This window comes from Gigantopelta aegis, chromosome 9 (assembly GCF_016097555.1).
Source record: "Gigantopelta aegis isolate Gae_Host chromosome 9, Gae_host_genome, whole genome shotgun sequence".
Taxonomy (NCBI): domain Eukaryota; kingdom Metazoa; phylum Mollusca; class Gastropoda; order Neomphalida; family Peltospiridae; genus Gigantopelta; species Gigantopelta aegis.
Window position 1 is genome coordinate 12073632 of NC_054707.1, and position 23420 is coordinate 12097051.

Here is a 23420-nt window from a genome sequence, read left to right on the forward strand (position 1 = left end):
GATCTGGAATACGTGCAGGGCGACTGTTGACGCAGATTGGTGATGAAGTGCAATGGATTACGTCATCATGATTTTTACACTGAGAAACATCGTTACGGTACATCGTGTGTGCTCACAATATTAAATACAATACAAGACAAAATGAGTTTTACAGTTATTTTTTGCGGCTGTCTCACTGCAACCTGATACCGGGAACATACACTGCTGCGTTGATACGAAACTATGTGGTTGCTATCCATGGTTACCTGACCTTGATCCGATAGAACACAACATATTTGGAATACACCAATCGTGCAAGTGTTAGTATTCTGTGAATGTTATATCCAAACAACTACACAGTCCTGAATAACTTTGCAACATTGTATTTCATGTCTTACTGAATAAAAAAGTTTGTTTTGTTTAACGACACCACTAGAGCACATTGATTAATTAATCATCGACTGTTGGATGTCAAATATTTGGTAATTCTGACTCGTAGTCATCAGAGGAAACCCGCTACATTTTTTCTAATGCAACAAGGGATATTTTAAATGCACTTTCCCACAGACACGAAAACACATACCACCGCCTTTGTCCAGTTGTGCCCCTGCGCGTGCTGTAACCTCACCGTGGTGCAGGGGTGTAACATTCTCTTTGAGAATGGCCAATACAGCACAAATTGAAGTTTAGAGTAAAATTCGGTGTCCGTAAAATTCTGTGATATTTGTATTTGTATTTTTGGCACAGTTCTTTACACTGTTTTTGTTTAAACCTTGAATTTTTATATTGATGTTGATCATCGCTTTATTTATGTGCATTACCATAGTTTGACACCCAATAGCCGATGTATTTTTCGTGCTGGGGTGTCGTTAAACATTCATTCATTCATTCATTCATTCATTCATTGTCCAGTTGTGGTGCACTGATTTCTTACTGAATACAACATATGTTATCCAAACATTCCCTGATATATCAATATCTAGCTGAAAAGAGTACATATATATTTTATGTTTTGTGTGTGTGTGTGTGTACGTGGCTGCGTGCGTGTGTGTGTGAGTGTAGCTGTGTGCGTGTGTCTGTGCGTGAGTGTAGCTGTGTGTGCGTGGCTATGTGTGAGTGTAGCTGTGACTGTGAGTGTAGCTGTGTGTGTGTGTGGCTGTGAGTAGCTATGTGTGTGTGTGGCTGTGTGTGAGTGTAGCTGTGTGTTTGTGTGTGTGTGTGTGTATGTGTGTGTGGTGTGTTTGTGTGTGTGTATGTCGCTGTGTGTGTGTGTGTGTCTCTTTGTGTGTGTGTGTGTATGTATGTGTGTGTGTGTCTGTGCGAGTGTGTGTGTGTTTGTGTGTGTATGTCTGTATATGTGTGTGTGTGTGTGTGTGTGTGTGTGTGTGTGTGTGTGTGTGTGTGTGTGTGTGTGTGTGTGTGTGTGAATGTAGTTTTTAAAATTTAAACAGGAAAAGCTGATCTACCATACTTGATGTTTTTTCCCCAGTATGTTTGTTAGCCCGCTTGGTTGTTTTGGTTACGTTGACTGGTCAACCATATACGATAACTTTCAAGTTATATAACTGAACTTATTCTATTTTATCTATACAATGTTTATTGCGTTTTAAAACATTTAAACAAAGTTAGTTGATAGTTCTACACGTGCTTTATTTCGCCGATTTCAAATTGGCAATATTATGCACTAATGCATATAATATTTAAAAACACAACTTGACAGTAGCAGGATTCGAACCTAAAGAACCCATTTGTTTGATATTTGACAGTCCTAGACCCATATCTTTTAAAATCTATTTTAGCGCTTCCAAATCGTTATGTGAGGACTGCCATTCCCAAGGACGCAACATCCTTCCTACAGTTTCATCACACATATATATTCATCTTACACTGTGACAATACATCCTTCCTACAGTTTCATCATACATATACATTCATCTTACACTGTGACAATACACCCTTCCTACAATTTCATCACACATATATATTCATCTTACACTGTGACAATACATCCTTCCTACAGTTTCATCACACATATATATTCATCTTACACTGTGACGCAACATCCTTCCTACAGTTTCATCACACATATATATTCATCTTACACTGTGACAATACACCCTTCCTACAGTTTCATCACCCATATATATTCATCTTACACTGTGACGCAACATCCTTCCTACAGTTTCATCACACATATATATTCATCTTACACTGTGACAATACACCCTTCCTACAGTTTCATCACACATATATATTCATCTTACACTGTGACAATACATCCTTCCTACAGTTTCATCACACATATATATTCATCTTACACTGTGACGCAACATCCTTCCTACAGTTTCATCACACATATATATTCATCTTACACTGTGACGCAACATCCTTCCTACAGTTTCATCACACATATATATTCATCTTACACTGTGACAATACACCCTTCCTACAGTTTCATCACACATATATATTCATCTTACACTGTGACGCAACATCCTTCCTACAGTTTCATCACACATATATATTCATCTTACACTGTGACGCAACATCCTTCCTACAGTTTCATCACACATATATATTCATCTTACACTGTGACAATACACCCTTCCTACAGTTTCATCACACATATATATTCATCTTACACTGTGACAATACATCCTTCCTACAGTTTCATCACACATATATATTCATCTTACACTGTGACAATACATCCTTCCTACTTCTTACTACTGGATCAAAGATACTCATCTTGCACCGTCACTATGACAACTTGGATATGGCTGTCCACACAGGATAGTACTCATCTGAACGATGAAACCATTAAGACTTTCAAAAACATATCTCTGCACAGGGTAGTCAAACGGACGTTTTGACAATGACTGTTCCCACAAAACACTATCAACTGTGTTGCCTATAGGAGAACTGCCACTTACTAGGACCATATATCCTTCCTATTTCACCTCTCGGAGGACTGCCACTTCCAGGTCAGGTTTAAGATATAAGAATTTAAGACTGAGCTCACTGGATATTTAAACAACAGGCAATTCTGAATTCGCTGGTGTCAGTTACAAGAATTATTGATAAACAAATATTCCTGTTCACTGGAACATCAACATCTTGGCTATCGTGGCTTTGTTCACCTCTCACCAATAACCTCGTCTGTAGTTTTACTTCTTCCGACAACTCATGCGCAGTTAGAATACACATGATTAGACCTTTTCAGATGTAATTACGTTTTCTTGCCTTCAATAATGTCCATTTGGAGAAATAACCATGCAGACTTTGATTATTTTGACGTTTTCGTGTTGATTTCTGATTTACAAATGGGTTGGTCATTTAAAAAAAACACCACAATTTAGTCTTATGGTTTTGATATTTTGTTGTTTTAATGACGTTTTACAGTTAACGTATCCTTTCAAATATGGCCATTTTAGAAAACAATTTAGTCGTTTTAGTTTTGGCATTTTTTTGTTCCAAGATCCATTCACACATGACCCATTGGGAAAACTATATTTTAAAAGTCGATCCACGTTCACTTGTTTGTACCTGAAGGATCACTTTGCCAGTTTAAATGACGTTTTGCTGTTGCCGCGTCGTTTTTAAAAAACCCTAACAATTTAGAGACGTTTTAGTTTTCGCATTTTCTTGTGGCAACATACGTCTACACAGGACCCCTTTAGAAAACAATCTTTAGAAAGTTGTTCCACGTTCTCTCGTTTATACCTGAATGATCTTTTTTGCCAGTTTAAAATAAGACGTATATAACGTTTTGCTGTTGTTGCGTCTTTTCAAAGATGGCCGTTGGTTAATGACGTATTTGCATCACAATCATCGTCCGCGGTGCACGTGTTGTCTAACAGAGGTCCGTTGGGGTTCTTGCAGGATGTTATGCCGTTCATGGCGATGGTTTCTGTGGCACCGGCGGAGGATCTCCTCAGTTTAGGCGATTCGTGCGATTCGTGTGACACGTACGATGAAAACGTGTGGTTTCCAAGGTTACGGGAATTTCGAAAGTTTGTCGCTCTCATCAGTCGAAATCTGTACCACTGTTTCCTTATTTCACCTTGTACCTGACAATGTAGAACGCCACAGCTGGATTAGAAACGTGTATTACTAATATGTTATTAGCTGAATGTGTGTGTGTCTTTGTGTGTGTGTGTGTGTGTGTGAGAGAGAGAGAGAGAGAGAGAGAGAGAGAGAGAGAGAGAGAGAGAGAGAGAGAGAGAGAGAGAGAGAGAGAGAGAGAGAGAGAGAGAGAGAGAGAGAGAGAGAGAGAGAGAGAGAGAGAGAGAGCAACAAACAGACAGACAAGGCAAATAGACAGGGAGAAAGGGAGGGAAGGAGAAAAACCCAACAATATTTGCTTGTCATATTTTAAAATACGAATATCTGGTCTGCGACACTTGATCTATATATGAGAGAGACAAAGATGGAGAAAAAGAAGGAAGAACAGTGACAGAGACAGTCAAAGAGAGACAGATATAGAAAAAAAGAGACAGCTCGAGAAACGTCTAGACAGACAAAGAAAGGCATAGACTTAGATCTAAACACACACACACACACACACACATATATATATATATATATATATATAGAGAGAGAGAGAGAGAGAGAGAGAGAGAGAGAGAGAGAGAGAGAGAGAGAGAGAGAGAGAGAGAGAGAGACGGAGACAGAGACATACAGACAGACAGTGAGACGGAGAGAGAGAGGGGGAGGGACAGAGACAACAAATAAACGAAAATAAAGAAATGGATATAAAACGTTTTACACACCTCTCCATTAAAGAAGCAAAACAACAAGGAGACGAAAAATCCCTGAAAAAAAATAGAAATATCTTTCATAATCTTAATGCTTTTTTGCATTGGGAAAGAGTTTTTACTGTCTAAAGTAAGATGAAACACTATTTTAATTTTATTATAAATTAACAAAGGCGTGAATAGGAAAAAATAGCGCTACCAAGACAAAGATATTTTATATTTTATCAATACTAGCTTAATACACATTGCTTAAAAAGTCAATTTACTTTTGTTTCTGACATTTAAAATGCGTGCGTGAATGTGATTACAAACCTGTATGGAGTTGAAGAACATCTCGAAGTACAGTTTGACCAGTTGGGCCGTTTCGTTCACGTGTTTGTCCGGCAAACCGAGGAAAACGATATAGTGCACCCCAAACAGAGGAATCAGGACAAGAATCGACTTAGCCAGCCTCCTACAATAAATACACTAATATTAACAACGAATAACAATTATTAATAAATAGACGCATGGAAGGGCACTCTAGTGGTGGGAGAAGAGGAGGTGGATCAGGAGGAATTGGCTCTGAAATTTTGAAGATGTCGGCTATATAGACCTACTAGAATGTAAAATACAATAACATAAAAGTTAGAGAAACCAATCAAACAAGACAGCAGGCGCTTAACCCACTTTAAGCATTAAGAGAGAGAGAGAGAGAGAGAGAGAGAGAGAGAGAGAGAGAGAGAGAGAGAGAGAGGGGGGGGGGAGAAAGAAAGAAATGGAATATATTGTATGAGAATGAATGAATGAATAAACGAACGAACGATTAAGACACCCCAGTACGAAAGACACATCGGCTATTGGGTGTCAGCATCAATATAAATATTATAAATTTATGAGTAAAACACCGTCTAGACAGCTGCGAAAGAGCCACAATATTGCACCGGACTGTCAATACAAAACGATAAACATATTTTAAAACATTATCAAAGATGCTTATAAAATGTGCGGGATTTTTTTGAATTTTAAGAGAAAATTATCTATCCTAAGTCAGTTCAGTTCCAAAGTGTTAATGATAAAAGATGATGATAACAACGATCATGATTGTTACTAAAATGATCCACACTACCTTTTCAGCAGTTAAAATATAGAATTGTAAAAGAAAAAAAGCGACGTACATATACAACACTAGTAAGAATTAAGTGGACTATTTAATTTGTTTAAAATATGACAGATTTAGTAAGCGTGAGATGCATATTAAGACGTGACAATTAACTGGTGTGTAGTATCATACTTATTGACTACGTTTTATAAATGTATCAAATGTAAGATATTCTACATCACAGAACTCAGTGGCGGATCCAGAGGGACCGAGAGGGTCCCTGTTTCATCCCCAGTCAACTAAAAATGTGCAATTACTAGTTTGTTTTTAAAAGATGCACAACATATCGCATTTATTTTCTTCAAATTAATCATTTAAATATGATATAAAAACATTGACATTTACGCTTTTTAAATGCACTCTCATACCATGAGAGCATTCTCTACAGTGTTTGTTTTTTCATCTGGATCCGTTACTGAAAGTAACAACACTAAACACAGTGTAAACTGCATACTTTTGTTAAAGAAATAAGTGGAAATTACAACAAAGTGTTACGATATTGATAAACAAAATGTAAATGAAAGGAAAGCAGATTACAAAAATGGCAAGTCATTCTTTTATAAATCATTTTTCATTTTAGCAGATTTAACGTTTGTTAAATTATTCAGTGCCGCAGACGTTGCATTAGCATTAATGGTTTCACAGTTCTCAAAATCTTTCAGTTTTAAAATATGTTCATATTGAAGCTTATATGTTGATCAATTTCATTCAAAATTAAACCACTGGTATGTGCTGTGCTGTGTGTGGAAAAGTGCAGATAAAAAAGACCATGCTGAAAGATGTAATGTTTGTAGCAGGTTTCTTCTCTAACAGAGCATACCAGGTGTCGTATTTACCATGCTAGATACCTAATAGTCGTTGATCGAAAGTGCTGTGATGTCTTTAAACAAACATTCTTTCCTTTTCAAATACTAAACTATTACACATATATATCCTATGACATAGCGTTGTGGCATCTATAACCACATACATAACAGAAATACAAACTTAGTAAAACAAAATAATAAGAAATAAAAATTAAAAAGAGCATTCTGAAAAACAAACACACATCTAATCTGTTAAAAAATTAATACACTGATGCTAAGAAACAAAACAATTGCAGATGGTTTGTTAGGAAACAGCTAACAAACGTTTCAAAATTCATTTAAATATGCTGTAATATATATATATATATATATATATATATATATATATATATATATATATGTATATATTGCAAAAAAACTAAACAAACCCAAACCCCAACCCCTAAAACCTTAAAAACCTGGGTTTTAAAAGATCAGATAAATCAAATATTGATGCGTATATTATTAAATTCTGTTACGTAATTTAAAAACCTTTCTTGTAAGACAATGAAAAAGGTCGTCCAAATTTGGGTTTGTGAACCTAACAAAACGTGATTTTAAAAAGCTATCGCTGTTATGTTTATATGAATATATTTTCCACCGGCGGGGCAGGGTGCTCATATTTCGCGAACATCTGATAGCATCCCTGTTTTGACAGTGATTCATGAGTGCATATAATCACAGCTGTATTTATTCCAATGAACTCAGTCCTGTGCTAGTTTTGATTTAGTAAACTATAGTATTTGAGTGGCATTCCTCTTTGTGGCGGTCAAAAGGATGTATTGTCCAGTAAAGGTGGTCCTCGTCCTATAGACGAGGCATTAGAGATTCAAGGAATCAACCACTATTTTGCTAAATCTCCATTCGACTCTGCATTGTACGGCCCTGATCACGGATAACGGTTTTGTTGTTCAGATTTAAAAAAAAACAAAAAAACACCCAAAAACCAAAACAAAACAAAACAAAACAAAACAAAAAAACAACCCAAAACAATCGGGTAACATCATTTAATTTAATATGCGCCATACGGTTGATGTAAGCAGTTGTCTATTCAATCAGTGAGGGTATTCATCGTAAGAAATTAAACGTATACGTAAACAGACGCAGTGGTGTTAAACGTCATATATTCTACATCGGCAATTGTACATTTCTCAAAGCAAATGCAACAAAATACATTAAAATCCTAGAACATAAAAGAAATACTTATCCTACGGATGACTATATTAAAAAAAAATAACCTGAAGAGAAAAATAACAAAGTTTAAAAAAAATCAGTACAAATAACACCATACCAAAGCAAACATATTAGTTCTAACACTATTGAAAAAATTAGACACAATTAAAATATATATTTAAAATAGATATTTTTAATCATTTCACCTTTACACTATAATTTGTTTTTGTTTTTTAATGAAAAACGCCAAATTCCAAGTTATATTAATGTGCCTATATTTCCAATTAAGGTAGGTACAGGTACAACGTCTAAATTCACAATTGACTGCGTTTTGCACAACGATTGAACAAACATAATATAACTTTGAAAACAGACGAAAAAACATACTATACTAAACTACACATCTAGGTCATAATAGTGGAGCAGCCAATCAGATGTCTTTAAATCGATATTCTACATATGTGGGCTATCCCCGTGCGATAGCAAAAAAATCACACAGGATTCTCGCCAACTGGTATTTAAAAATATAATATAGGACCTATACTGTGTATACACTAGTGCAATGCAAGCCTACTAATACACCACGTGTGAACTAATGCGTGTTCCTCACCTGTACCGGAATTTCTTGGCTTCCGGGGAATGAGCCGCGTTTAACTTCGTAAACAGTATTCGAATTACGTTCAGGAAAAACCCAAAATTCACCTGAAATAGTAATTGAAACGATAATAACACTTAAACCATTATAAAAGTAAAATGCTGCATTTTCATCCAATTTTTTGTTTTCAAAATGTGGGCGGGAGTGAAAATTTATTTTTTATTTTTTATTTTCAAGACGTTGGAAATACCACACACTGAGCATCATATATATTCAAAGGACAAAAAAAAAAAAAAAAAAAAAAAAAAAATTTTAAGGTTTAAATGCCAGTTAAAAAACCCAACAAATAAATAAAAACAAAATGAAAAACAAAAACCAGCGGCGGGCCTTGATCCTCGTGGCGAGGATGGGGGTGGGATGAGGGGGTTTACAGAAAGATAATACTGAAATAGGGGAAGGATATGGAGAAAACGAAAGTACAAACAGCATGTATCTATCAGTGAATATTTCAGTGATAAAGATATTTCAGATTAAAATTATTCTTGTAAAATGTCAAGAAGATATGCAGAACAAATTTAAATTGAAAAACAAATTGATTTTTTTTTCAATTGTATTTTTTATATTAATGTATTTATTACGAGAACGGCCAGTCAAGAAAAACATGCTCAGCGTGCAACTAATTGGTGTCATCAGTGTGTTGAACAAGATTTGCATAATGAGATTTATTGTTGAATACGTCAATATTAATTATTTAGCTCGTTTATAGTAGGGGGGGGGGGGGGGGGGGGGGGGGGGGAAGGGGTGGGGGGGGGGGGGGGGGGGGGGGGGGGGGGGGGGGGGGGGGGGGGGGGGGGGGGGGGGGGGGGGGGGACTTTTAAGTAAACCCCTGTTCAAAAGATGGAGAATCTAGTACAAAAAAAATGAAATTATGCTCCCCGACCCCAGTAACCCCACGTACATGGCCCCTGAAAATTTCGTAATTTTGAGCTTCTATAATATGATAATAATGGCTTATGATGCGTCCTTATATAGGTTTTCGATGGTGCTATGGGCTAAGAAATAATCTTCGAAAATCCAATATGGCGGCCATAATTGACCATTTTCTGATATGAATGATCAATATAATATAATAATATGGTTGTCATATGTCGTTTTATAGGTTTTCGAGGGTACTGAATCAGATTATGTGGTGGGAAATACTGTAGGCCCATCCAATATGGCGGAAATCCAAAATGGCGATACACTCAATGAATCAATTTGTGACTATGATCAATAAAATGAACGCAAACTCCTGAATTATGGTATCATTATCATACAATACATTCTGTAGCTGTAATTACTTTGTACCATTTTATCATAATAACGGAATCTTGGGATCTACGCATCCATTGAGATCAGTGCTTGATTGAAATCCTCGAATGTAACAGGTAAATTTTCAAGTTCGTTGCATAGGTATTTGAAGGTAAATTTTTATACTCTTTTATTTTAAATCTGAAAATGTCACTGGTTTTGGGAACAGATAGTGCCGTATCACTTGCATAGCGAACCTCTAGATAGAGGGGCGATTATTTTTCGCAGTTTCATTCGTGGTTAGATCGCTCGTGTAAATTTCTACTTGTTCACATGATGTGAATGGTCCTCCCAAAGCTTTCAACGCATCTAGGTCTCTATTCCTTCTCCGATCGACAGCCACATTCGCAATCTCTTTGTTTTCTAGTCCTTGTTTCATTAAGTCCTCTTGTTTTTTGCTCCAGGGCTTCCATAATTTCAAGAGATTTTTCCTCCGCGCTTTACAAGTTTAGTGTATTTAGTATAGGATCCTGACAGCTGGGTTTCTATCAAATCAGCTGACTTACATTTCACTTGAACTGACGATGCACATGCCAGTTGTTTAGCACCTCTTCTCTGAAGTTCATAATTTATGAAGCCGACACTGCGCTCGGCTGTTAGATTGTGTATGGGTGCTTTCTCCAGCTTTTCACTGTCCATGCGTTCGAGGGCATATTCTGATGCTTCATTATGACCTACACCAAATCCAAACATATCTCCTTTCTGATGCTTGAACCCTTGAACGAGCTTCGGCAGAATCATTGAGAGAACGTTTTTCACTTCTTCTCTCATTCCATTGATGGTTGATTCTAAAGCTTTACAGATGTTGTCATCGTATCGTGTCTGATTGAATCGTTCTTGAGATATAAATTTGAACGCTGGTGAATTCACATTCATGAGGTCAGATGGATCTGCACTGATCATATCATCATATAGTTGTTTGAAGGCAGGTATCAGTTTCGCGTATGTCGTGCTAGTGGAAGTGGTTAGCGAGAGGAATGGTTCTACTAGATGTAGTCCCACTAGTGCTCCTGCACAGTATAAAACTTTAAAAAAGTCAAGATCTATAAAGCATCTGACTATGCAGGCAAGCTGGTTTGTGACGTGTTAGAATTTTTCTAGAAATGATGTTACATCATCCATGAATAAACAAATTGCATTAGAATAAGTTTATGCTAGGAAATACTGTGGTTCGGATGTATCATAGCATCGGCCATATTGGATTTCCGCCATATTGGATGCTTCTACAGTATTTCCGACCACATATTCTGATTCAGCACCCTCGAAAACCTATAAAACGACATATGACAACCATATTATTATATTATATTGATCATTCATACCAGAAAATGGTATTTAAAAAAAAAAAATTGTACTAGATTCTCCATATTTTGAGTTGGGGTTTATGTGGAAAGGCGCAAAAATTGAAAATAACAACCCCCCCCCCCCCCCATTTATAGTGACACGCAAAAATTGAAATTAACAACACCCACCCCCCCCCCCCCCCCCAATTTATAGTGGCATAATTCCACCATTTGTTTGAACTCATGGTCATGGTATCTTACAATTATGGAATAATTTGCAACAGACAAAGAAATTCGATACTGCCATGGAAACATGCATTCATGAATCACTGTCAAAATAAAGAACATGCTTCCTTGTGGTTAAAGGTTAGAATATTCTATTGTTTTAGTTTTTAATAATTTGTTAAATCCGTTATTGTTATCGCAAGAAAAAGGTATCAGTTTAATGTTGCATCAAACATCTGATCGGTCTTCGTGATGTGAAAAACGTATAACACTGTACTCACCAGAGTAGACAAAACAATTGGACCTTGCATAATCCAAAAATATGCCTGAGTTGGGTGCGTGTTCCAACACCTACAATGAAAACATTAATAAAAAATAACGTGAAAGTTTGTAAAAACCAAACTAAACCAAAACCAAAAAACCAAAACCAAAAAACCAAAACCAAAATCAACCAAACCAAAACAAACCAAACGAAAACGAAACGAAAACGAAATGAAACGAAACAAAACAAAACAAACTTTATAAATCCCAAAAAACTTTTTTATTTACTTGCTTGCACTTCTGATCCACATCTGTTAATGTATTAATGATCGTTGATGACTGTAGGTCTGTATTTAGCCAAACTAATTATAGGGGTGTAGTAAATACCCAAAATGGGGGGGGGGGGGGGGGGTTGTTGTTGTTGTTACAATAGTTATAGTGTCTTTTTCTCGGCTAGACAATTAGCATAGATTTTAAACTTAACAATGACACTGTTTCTACGTTCTTTAAATAATGTTTGAACAGTAAGTGTACTTAAAACATTTTTAAACTTGATCGTTGTAATGATTTTAATTTATAATATACTGATCAAAAACGAAACGCGAAAATTTTAGTATATATTGTTTGGTATAGTTAATTCGGTAAAATGTTTACAAGACACTGATAATTTTGATAGATATAATTTTAATAGATATAATTTTAATAGATATAAAAATTATGGGATTCTAACTGAATATTTTAAAATAAATTAAAGAAAATTAATATTTACATTTCTTTTTATGTTCGGTAAATATTGCATTTTAGAATCTCATAATTAATTTTCGTTTTTGACGGCGTCTGACATAAACTGTGACATGCTTAAAATAAATCAATTTATAACACTTTTGACATCCGTTAATCAATTGAGAACCACTATATCTTCATGTTTCATTTCTGAACATGCGTGTTATGGTTCCTTTATAGAAAATATTTTTCTGCTTTCTACTAATTCCATATTTTTTTTTACCCCAAGTGCAGTCTTGATCAGTAAAGATTATTTCCTTCCCACGAAGTGTTGAATAAGTTCCGCCTGGGTGCTTATTATCAGTAATCCCAAACATCAACTGAATTCAAAGGTGTAACAGTTGTTAAAAAAAATCAAGGGAGTCTGGCACTATTTTCAATCTCTCATTAGTTACACCACATTGCAATATAAGACCTTCGACACAGCTGAGTGTTGTTATCGATTAGTTAGTTTACGGCGATACGAAATAGTAAAACGAGAAAAATGAAAGTGCTGCTACATTAACGAAACATAATTGTCAAAATCGTTAATTCACCGGTTGTTGCGGATATATTCAAAGTGTGTTGGAAGTGGAAATATGTTCTTAGTGTAACTGACACCGACAATAACATCAAATAAAATCTTCCTTTGTTTTCAGTGTTTTTAAATCTCACAGACTCGCTATCCATAAACTGATTCTGGTGGTCTGTATGTAATAATTACGATAACAACCTTACTCATAGGCATGCGGGCTCCCATTTTTGTAAGGGGGCAGGCTGGATTTTGCCCGAATTAAACGAAAATGCCCGAATCTGAATAACAACATTTATTCATATTTATAGCATTACTATCAAACAACTTATATAGGGTTGCAAACGAATCACTACGCATTTGTACATGGATTACAACTAATTTTGAGGGTAGAATGATGGAAATGCATGGTAAAAAGGTCTCAGATTGGCACATTTTACCCGAATATCTGTATCATGCTTTTACCCGAATTTGAGGTTTTGCTCCAGCATTAGGTGGCGGGAGAGTTCCTCTCCCACCTGCACCCCTGTCTCGTACGCTTATGACCTTACTCCTTGACTTAAAAAATAGGAGCAAGCTGCCATACACAGACTGATCGGAGAATAAAAGCACAAGCAAATTCGTAAATGGCATACCGACATTGGTGGTGTCGTGGGTAACCCACCGGACATAAAGCTGGTAGGTACAGGGTTCGCCGCCCGGCACCGGCTCCCACCCAGAGCGTGTTTTAACGACTGAATTATGTGTAAGGTGTACTATCACTGCAGCGAATTCTCTGTTACTAACAACTAACCAAAAACAACTAACCCACTGTCCTGGACAGACAGCCAAGATAGCTGAGGTGTGTGCCCAGGACAGGGTGCTTTAACCTTAATTGGATATAAGCACGAAAATAAGTTGAAATTAATGAATCAATCAATGTAAATGGCGTATATTTGTGAAAATTTAATCAGTGCATGTTTAGCGACAATAAAACGCAACGTAATGTCCAGGGTCCTGTTTTACGCTAACCTCGCCCTAAGTGCACATAAAACATTATACACTTTAGACGATTTTAGCGCCAAGATCGTTTCGTAAAACGGAGCCCATTAACACTAAAATGCGATGTGAATGACAGTCAGCTTAACATCATGGACTGTAATATTATGTAAAATCGATGCAGTGGGTTCGAATCTCGTCAATTCACAATTTGTGTTTTTATTTTTTATTTATGGCTAGCCAGACAAAAAACCCTAAAACATTGTTATGTCTAGCGACTGTTAGTAATTGTGAACCAAAATTCACTAAAAGTGCGATGAATTAACTTCCTCTAAATTAAAAGTCACTAAGCCCCAATCTAATTAAAATTAGCTCCACTATTACATGTGGATCTAAAGACAGCCAGTTGGAGCTCATGTCCACCAATCAAAACCTTACTTGCAGAATCCTGCCAGTGATTTAAAAATAATTTGAAAACATTCCGAATTATCCTGAGGGTATACGACATGTTTCGTGTGAATTACGAATGCCTTAAAACATGTTTTATTTTATAAAATAAATAATTTGTAATGTAAAACTGAAGACTGATTTAGGTTTTTTTTAATTTTATAAATAAATAAATAATTTTTAATGTAAAATTGAAGACTGATAACCCACCCCGTACGTATTGGTATGGTTCGCTGTACTGCGGCCACTAAAATAGACTCGCCCGATATTTTTAGAATTTGTATGCTCCCAAATAACGTTATAAAAGGCGAAGTGTGATTGGTCAATATTTAAATTATTATTTACAGACGAAATGTTACCTGGACATTGGGGACTACGCAGTGTTGTTAGTTTTAAATCACTGGCAGGATTCTGCAAGTAAGGTTTTGATTGGTGGACATGAGCTCCAACATGGCTGTCTTTAGATCCACATGTAATAGTGGAGCTAATTTTAATTAGATTGACTAAGCCCTACTCTACTCAAGGGGGCGGGACGTAGCCCAGTAGTAAAGCGCCCGCTTGATGCGCGGTCGGTCTGGGATCGATTCCCGTCGGTGGGCTCATTGGGCTATTTCTCGTTCCAGCCAGTGCACCACGATTGCTATATCAAATGCCATGGTATGTGCTATCCTGTCTGTGGGATGGTGCATATAAAAGATTCCTTGATACTAATGGAAAAGAAAATGTAGCGGGTTTTCTTTCTAAGACTATATGTCGAAATTACCAGATGTTTGACATCCAATAGCCGATGATTAATAAATCATGTGCTCTAGTGGTTTCGTTAAACAACAACAAAATTTACTCACATGTAACACACCAAAACAACTACGAGCCGAATTTACGAAGCCTGTTTTTTTTCTTAAACACAGGTGTTGAAGCATTGTAAATGTATGTATTTATACGTGTGTAAGTCATAAACAGGCTTTGTAAATACAGGCCTATAAGATTTTAGAAGTGTGTAATAGAACACATAACATACATAACAAATATGAATTTGTCATCAGCATATTAAATACCACACCTCTACACAAGACTGATTCCAAAAGAAGTTATGATAGAGTTGTGAGGGTATGCAGCCATGCGTCACTGCGAAATGTGTTATCTACAGAGGAGAGCTGATTGTGACCGTATGTAAGAGGACTGCCATTATAGCGCGCGTCACTACAGGCGGCAACCCCCCCCCCCCCCCCCCGTTTTTACAACTTCTGTATAGAAAAAAACGTAAGAATGAATAATATATCAAGTAATGAACTGCTAGTATTTTACAGGCAGAAATATTGCTCACAAATTCTTTTGGGGACGAAGTACATGTACCTTTAAAGAGACATTCCTGAGTTTGCTGCATTGTAAGATGTTTCCGACTAATAAACTATTTCTACGATTAAACTTACATATTAAATATATTTTCTTGTTTAGAATATCAGTGTCTGTATACTAGTATTCAATATGTTTCTGGTCGTCTTAATATTTGTAAGAAGCCTAAACTGGATTTTGTCTTCAAATAATTTCGTACGTACGAAAAAATATGTACTTTTGGAAATAAAATGAAATTTCACCTATTTGATATGTAATTACAATCGTTAAAAGGTCTCTGTTAGTCGATAACATCTTAAAAATTGCACTTTAACACAATTAACATGTAGTGTAATTCTGTGCGTTAATTGTATATAACATTAGTACATTGTCAATTTGTCATTAATGAAATCGAGGGCAAAAAAAAAAAAAAAAAAAATACTTGCAGACGAGACGGATGAAATGCGATTTTAACAAAACTAATGGCAGAAAACAACTTACAATTTGTCTTCGAGCATCAGTCGGACAATTGCCCAGGGAACCACAAACGTAATAGGGCTTGCTGAAAATAATATTGGAGGCGGTTGTGGCAGATTAAATGATTAATTTACGAAAATGTCCTTTTAAGTGGTAAGATATAATAACTGTTTTTACATCCATTCACTCATTATTTGATTATTTCAGCTTCTTATAATGATTCCTTAAGAGCATTTTCTTATTTTATATTTGGAAGTAATATAATATATTGATAAGAAACTAAAAGTAGATGAACCGTATACATATATATGTACTTTTGAAAGAGCCATTAGTGGCTTCAAGAAGGTGGGGGGGGGGAGAGAGAGAGAGAGAGAGAGAGAGAGAGAGAGAGAGAGAGAGAGAGAGAGAGTGAGTGTGTGAGAGAGGGGAGAGAGAGAGAGAGAGAGAGAGAGAGCTTCAGAGAGAGAGAGAGAGAGAGAGAGAGTGAGTGGCTTCAAGGGGAGAGAGAGAGAGAGAGAGAGTGGCTTCAAGGAGAGAGAGAGAGAGTGGCTTCAAGGAGAGAGAGAGAGAGAGAGAGAGAGAGAGAGAGAGAGAGAGAGAGAGAGAGAGAGAGAGAGAGGAGAGAGAGAGAGAGAGAGAGAGAGAGAGAGAGAGAGAGAGAGAGAGAGAGAGAGAGAGAGAGAGAGAGAGAGAGAGAACGAGAGGAACAGACATAGCGAGAGTGAGAGACAGACAGATAGAGACGGACTGAGAGAGAGAGAGAGAGAGAGAGAGAGAGAGAGAGAGAGAGAGAGAGAGAGAGAGAGAGAGAGAGAGATCCAATGTATGAACTGACCCCAGCCGAAGATGATGTACCAACGGATGCCGGACTTCTCCGAGAACATGGCGACGAGAATGAGCATGTGCAGGTAGAGCGCCTCCACGAAGATCCACATGTAGTTGGCCGCCAGGGTGTAGTTGTACAGGGCGAAGAACAACTTACACTCCCAGTGCTGCGGCAGTCATCATAATAGTATGTGTTATTTTAGTATTATATTTACAATGATAACAACTACAATAATAATCATTATCATCACCATCATCACCACCATCATCAAAATCATCATCATCATCACCGCCACCACCATCACCACTACCATAATAATAATAATAATAATCATCATCATCATCATAATCGTCATCGTCGTCATCATCATCATCATCATCATCATCATCATCACCACCACTAATACTATCATCATCATCACCACCTTAATCATCAAAATCATCATCATTATCACCACCACCACCATCATCAAAATCATTATCAGCAGCAGCACCACCACCACTATAATTATCATCGCCATCATCATCATCATCATCATCATCATCATCATCAAAATTATTATTATTATTATTTACCTCCGTGCCTTCAATAAATTCAACGCCTCCTTTATGCTGCCTGACGTCAACTGGAAACCCGAGGCCCTGAACGAGGATATTTTCTTTCAGAAATGAAAACGTAGCCCTCAGTATGAATGACACAAACAAGTTTAAGTGGATCGTGTTCCTTGCGCAGTGCAATCGTCTGAAATTAAATCATTTAGTACTGATATGGCTAAATCAAAACGTTATATATATATATATATATATATATATATATATATATATATATATATATATATATATATATATATATATATATATATATATATATATATAATATACGGTTGAATCTAATCAAATAATTCCTTAGAACGAAATTAAATAAGATTCAATTAAATAATTCGTTACAGTTAAAATCGCAAGTATCGTGCATGCATATTAATAACAACTAACGTGTCATTTCAATGTAGTGATCGATTGTTTTCGTTTTATTCCGTCAGTATAATTTATACTAACTACGCCGGGACAGGTATTCGATTAGTTTCGTTTCATTCCATAAAAATCTATTTAATAGTGTATAATGTTCAAAATGCCTGGTCTGGTGGTCTAAGAAGCATCATTCTACCAAGTCACTATGTCCAAGGTTTGAATCCCGGCCTAGACATTATCACGTAGAGTATAAAAGTGAATTTGCATTGATGTAATACAAATTCGATTCTTATTGGTACATGAATGTCCTCAAAGACCTTTTTCGGTCATTGTTTCTCTTTGATTACGCCAATTCATAACAAATTATTGCACCCGTCTATGTAGGCTGATGCAATGTAAATAATTATGTAATGTGATACTGGGCGGTGAGATTATATTCATTCATTTCATTTCAACTTATTTTTGTGCTTATATCCAATTAAGGTTCAATCACGCTGTCCTGGGCACACGCCTCAGCTATCTGAGCTGTCTGTCCAGGACAGTGGGTTAGTTGTTAGTTGGTTAGTGGCTAGTGAGAAAGAAGAGAGTGTAGTGGCCTTACACCTACCCATTCAGCCCTTAAGAACTCGCTCTGGGTGGGAGCCGGTACCTACCAGTCCTGTAGTCCGATGGCTTAACCACTGCGCCACCGAAGCCGGTCTTAAATGCATATAATTCTGATGAATAAAATGTACAAGTGATACTCACTTGAAACTCAACATTATTATGATTGCCAGGATGAGGGAAACCAAGGACATGCCGTATCCAATGTTAGCCATCAGACGAATACGATCTATGTTTGCCTGCAATGTAGTCAAACATTAATTTATGAATATCTTTAAGAATCAACATGAAATAACAGAAGAAAAAGGTTAAATTCCTCCCCACCCACAAACAATAACACCACCCCCCCCCCCCACACACACACACACACAAAACCCCAAAACTTTAAAAAAAAAAAAAAAACCAACCCAAAACAATCAAACAAAAAACCCACAAAAAACCCCCAACAACAAACAGCAACAACGACAACAACAACATACAAACAAAACAACAACAACAACAGAAAACCCCAGCAATTTTATATATCTTTGACTTTAATGTTCACTGACCATATTACAAGATAATGTTATTAACAGTAACAACAAATTTCAAACATGACCATACTTAGCGAAAAGGAATGAAAAGACAAAAAAGTACCCTTTTAATTTGAAAGTACACTTTTGATATAGCTGGAGATCCTTTATTAAATAGTGTACCCTGATTCTTTTTCTACTGTCTCGCTCCGTCTCATGGTTTGAGACCAGGTATGGAACTGTTAGTGGTTGCAAAAGCGCCTGAATTGTAGACATGGTACCAGTATACTAGTACCAAGATTCAGACAAAAGCGCCAGGTTGTTCAAAGCAGGGTTAAACTAACCATAGTTAGCAGTGACTGCCGTTTGTAAAATCTCCAGGAGCTAAAAAAACGCTCATTGGTCTCCTCAGAAATTATCATACCTTAATTGTTAAAATGTAAATGTCACCAAACTGATAATAATATTTCACTGTCATTTATAATTATACTAACCATCCTTACGTTTCATTTTAGTCTTATTAACTAATAATCATCAAACACATATTAATTTAATCACTGTCATTTTGAAGTTTTAACTGCTCAGTAATAATGAATTACTAACCATTCTCACTGATTAACTTTACGACTCTCACTATAACATAACCACCACTGTCAAACACTTAATTGAAATCACTGTTCTTTTGAAGTTTTCACTGACGTCAGGCGTAAGTGTAGGCCTACACGACAAATTCGACAAACGCTAATTTCCGCCCCCTGACAACACGCGAACATTTTGAAAGTAAAAAATTTCAGGGGTGTAGAAATGGAAAATATTTCACTAGACCGCCGGACCAGAACCAACTAAAATGTACAAGCCCGCCAGAATTTCTCCAGCCTAGGAAATATACTTTTGTTTAGCAATATTTTAATATATAATTATATATTTAATAACAAAAACATTAAGTACACTTGGTAAGTTTATCAACATCACGTGACAAAATAACGAAATCAAACCCCAAACCTTGATTAACAAATCAATACATGTTGAAATATTCTGATCAAGACTACGTTATTCACGTTTCTTTCATACAGATTTACAAAAGTTACATATCGCTAACATACTTTCAACATAAAAAAATCATTTTTAGGGACTATTGACATTTGAAAGACCCCGTTTCTTGGGAATTAGGCTAAATTCGAACCACTATCAAAACGGAACCATTTTTGCTGGCGAAAACAAAACCGATTTAGTTTTAACGCAATGTAATGGCGAGAATGATATTTTTTTTTTAAAGCTGTAACAGCATTTCAATATTGGTGAAATTGATTGCATTTCACCGATTTCTAAAAAAAAAGAAGCTAATAATTTTATCTCTGCTGTATAGACATAAAAGTAAAAAAAAAAAAAAAAGAAGATTAATATTGTTGTTTTATTGAAGATATTATCGTTCGTGTAATGATACCGTTTTAGCCCAGTCTAATTAAAATTAGCTCCACTGGTTAATTACTATTACCTGTGGATCTAACAGCACCACGTTGGAGCTTATGTCCAGCTGACCTTTCATTCGACCAATCAAAACCTTACTTGCAAAATTATGCCAGCGATTTGAAAAGAATTTGAAAACATTCGGGATTATGCCGAGGGTATACGAAATGATTCGGGTGAATTACGAAGTATGCCGGAAACTAATTTCAATATAAAATTTTATACAAAATTCGTTTCAAGACGACCCCTCCCCGTGATGGTATAGCCATAAAATCTGTTTACACTAGTACACAATCCAGAGTTTATTACTGCACTTTTCCCCCTGTTTTTTAATGTTAAAATAAACCAACAAGTTCGCCTATTGCATAAATAGTCTCGCCCGGTATTTTTAGAATGTGTATCCTCCCGAATAACGCTATAAAAGACGAAGTGTAATTGGTCGATATTTAAATTGTTATTTATAGATGAAATGTCACCTGGACATGGGAGTCCTCGCAATGCTGTTAGATACCAGTAAAGCTAATTTTAATCAGATTGGTTTTACCCATACATTTTTTTTTTTTAATTTGGGGGGGAGGGGGGGGGGCGGATCCGTTTTAACCATATAGCCATATACTGTGGTACCGTCTAAGCCAACGCTAGGTTCCGTTTTGTCCAATTTGGTTCCATTTTCGTTTGGGGTCGTTTTGGCATGGTTCTATTTTCACTATAACCCGTTTTCGGAATGTCGCGCCTGCGCAGTTCTGAACCCTGAAGTCAAGGGCGGGACGTAGCACTGAGGTAAAGCGCTTGATGTGCGGTCTGTCCAGGATCGATCCCCGTCAGTGGTCCCATTTGGTATACTTCTCGTTCTAGCCAGTGCTCCACGACCGTTATATCAAAGGTCGTGGTATTTGCTATACTGTCAATGGGATGGTGCATATAAAAGATCCCTTACGTCTAATAGAACATATCTAAGACTAAATGTCAAAATTACCGAATGACATTGCCGATGATTAATAAACCAATGTGATCTAGTGGCATCGTTAAACAAAACAAACTTAAGATGCGGTATCGGTATGTAGGATTCCTCGAGTTCAAAACACACCACACAATTATAGATTCCTCAAAATACAAACCACATCTCTTGCACCCGAAGTCGCTCATAGTTACAACTGAGAGCCTCTCGGCAGAACACACCCCTCCTTTTCAATGTTGGCACCTCAGAAAGTCTATCTAAACTTTGGTCCTTACATTCGATTGTTGGCCTCTTTTCTTTTTGCAAAAACATAAACTAGTTCCGACCCATTACTTTGACAATCCGTCAGAAACTTCTTCAATTATATTTAAAAGAGTAAAGGTGGGTTTTTTCTTTATCTTTGATTGAACTTTGTAAATTAAGTTTGAGTGATATTTGATGCTACATGAATATCAACAATGTACATGTACGTGTTTGGCTTTGCTTTTCGCAAACAATAAAGATAATGTCAAACCACCGTAACTAAGAAAGAATACAACAAAACTGAACGGTAAAATATTAAGAACCTGTAATTGGACAATAAAACACGGTACATAAAGACGGAAATATATTTTTTTCCTTTCAGACTAAACCAATAAATATGAATAAAATCTCCATTTTCCCTCAATCTACAGAAGAGTTGTTAACAACCGCAGGCCAGATAATCGGCAAAATCAACAAAACGTAGATTCGTTGTGTGGTCGTTCGTAATGGCGGTCCATAACGGCAATCCGTAAAAAGTGGTTATTATGAATGGAAAATCTGTAACAACATTTAAGAAGATTTCAAGAGATTAAAGAAGATTTAAGAAGATTTTAGCGCCAAGAAGAACATTAAATCTCTCCCCGTGACGTCACAACGTGCACCGACTCATGCCTTAGTCTGGCGGCGAAGATTCAAGTTTAGGGCATTAAGTGTTTTTATTATTATTTATTATTTGCTAATTATACATGTTTAAGGCATATAATTCACAGATCGGAATGATGACATCGTATCACCCTTGAGATTATACAATGTACTGATTTAGCTATTTGAATTCATTGTCTGTCGCTGATAATGTAATATTGTTCCAGTTTTAGATACAATTATGAAGGATTCGTGATAAATATTAGGGGAACTGAGTTTGATTGTTTTTTAATGACCAGTTTCCTGCATATTGTTTCAAGTGTTGTATAATAAATGTGTTAACGCATTGTCTTATGATTCCGTAAGGTTCTGTTTCTTATGTTAATACACAGTGCATAAATAAGGTTTTGGGCATCATATATTTGTTCTTAACAACTGCGGCTGTTTCGAAAATGTGATATTAATACCCATTGTTGGCTGCCTTTTCGCACTTAATTTTATAGACTAGATATGTGTAAACTATGCCTTTGATGATTCAAGCTAGTTTTTTCTTTTAGGTGAAATTTATAACTTTCTGTAACCATTAGATGTAAAATATATTGCCTTTGTTTTAGCACCATAACCTGGTGGTGTTTGCTGGTAGCGTCTCTAGGGCAGTATTATAGGTATACTATCTTCGTGTCAGTGGTCATTGTATGCATCACTGTGGACCTGCTACAGTCTGGCCCTCGGTGTCCACAGTATGTGATGAAATAGTGTGTTGTGCTAGAAACACATGATGTACAGTTGATTCCAGACATGGTACAGGTTAATCTGTTTACAACGTCATTACTACTTGGATCTTTATAACAAGATAGATATACTTTTTGTTTTATATTTCAATCTTTCACTCTTTCATTTCTTTCTTTCCTTATTTTTCTTTTCTTTCATTCTTTAACTCCTTTCTTTTACTTCCATATTTCACATTTAACTCCAAACATCATAATCTTTTTTATACTTTGGTATATTCGTTTTTATTATTACTGTTGTAATATATTATAATCGTCGTGTAAATCTATATCATT

At 36.2% G+C, this 23420-nt stretch overlaps 1 protein-coding gene across 1 annotated transcript in view; it reads right to left on the reverse strand.

Moving 5' to 3' along the window:
* Nucleotides 1–3767: 3767 nt before the first annotated feature.
* The window catches only part of LOC121381449 (secretin receptor-like), a 33077-nt gene continuing 13424 nt past the window's right edge, over nucleotides 3768–23420 (reverse strand). The window contains exons 5-13 of the mRNA XM_041510768.1: nucleotides 18679–18773; nucleotides 17539–17704; nucleotides 16973–17129; nucleotides 16162–16222; nucleotides 11630–11699; nucleotides 8506–8597; nucleotides 5049–5190; nucleotides 4752–4793; nucleotides 3768–4049 (exon numbers count right to left, since the gene is read on the reverse strand). Coding sequence (XP_041366702.1) covers nucleotides 3768–4049; nucleotides 4752–4793; nucleotides 5049–5190; nucleotides 8506–8597; nucleotides 11630–11699; nucleotides 16162–16222; nucleotides 16973–17129; nucleotides 17539–17704; nucleotides 18679–18773 — 1107 coding nt within the window. The remainder of the gene's footprint in view (nucleotides 4050–4751; nucleotides 4794–5048; nucleotides 5191–8505; nucleotides 8598–11629; nucleotides 11700–16161; nucleotides 16223–16972; nucleotides 17130–17538; nucleotides 17705–18678; nucleotides 18774–23420) is intronic.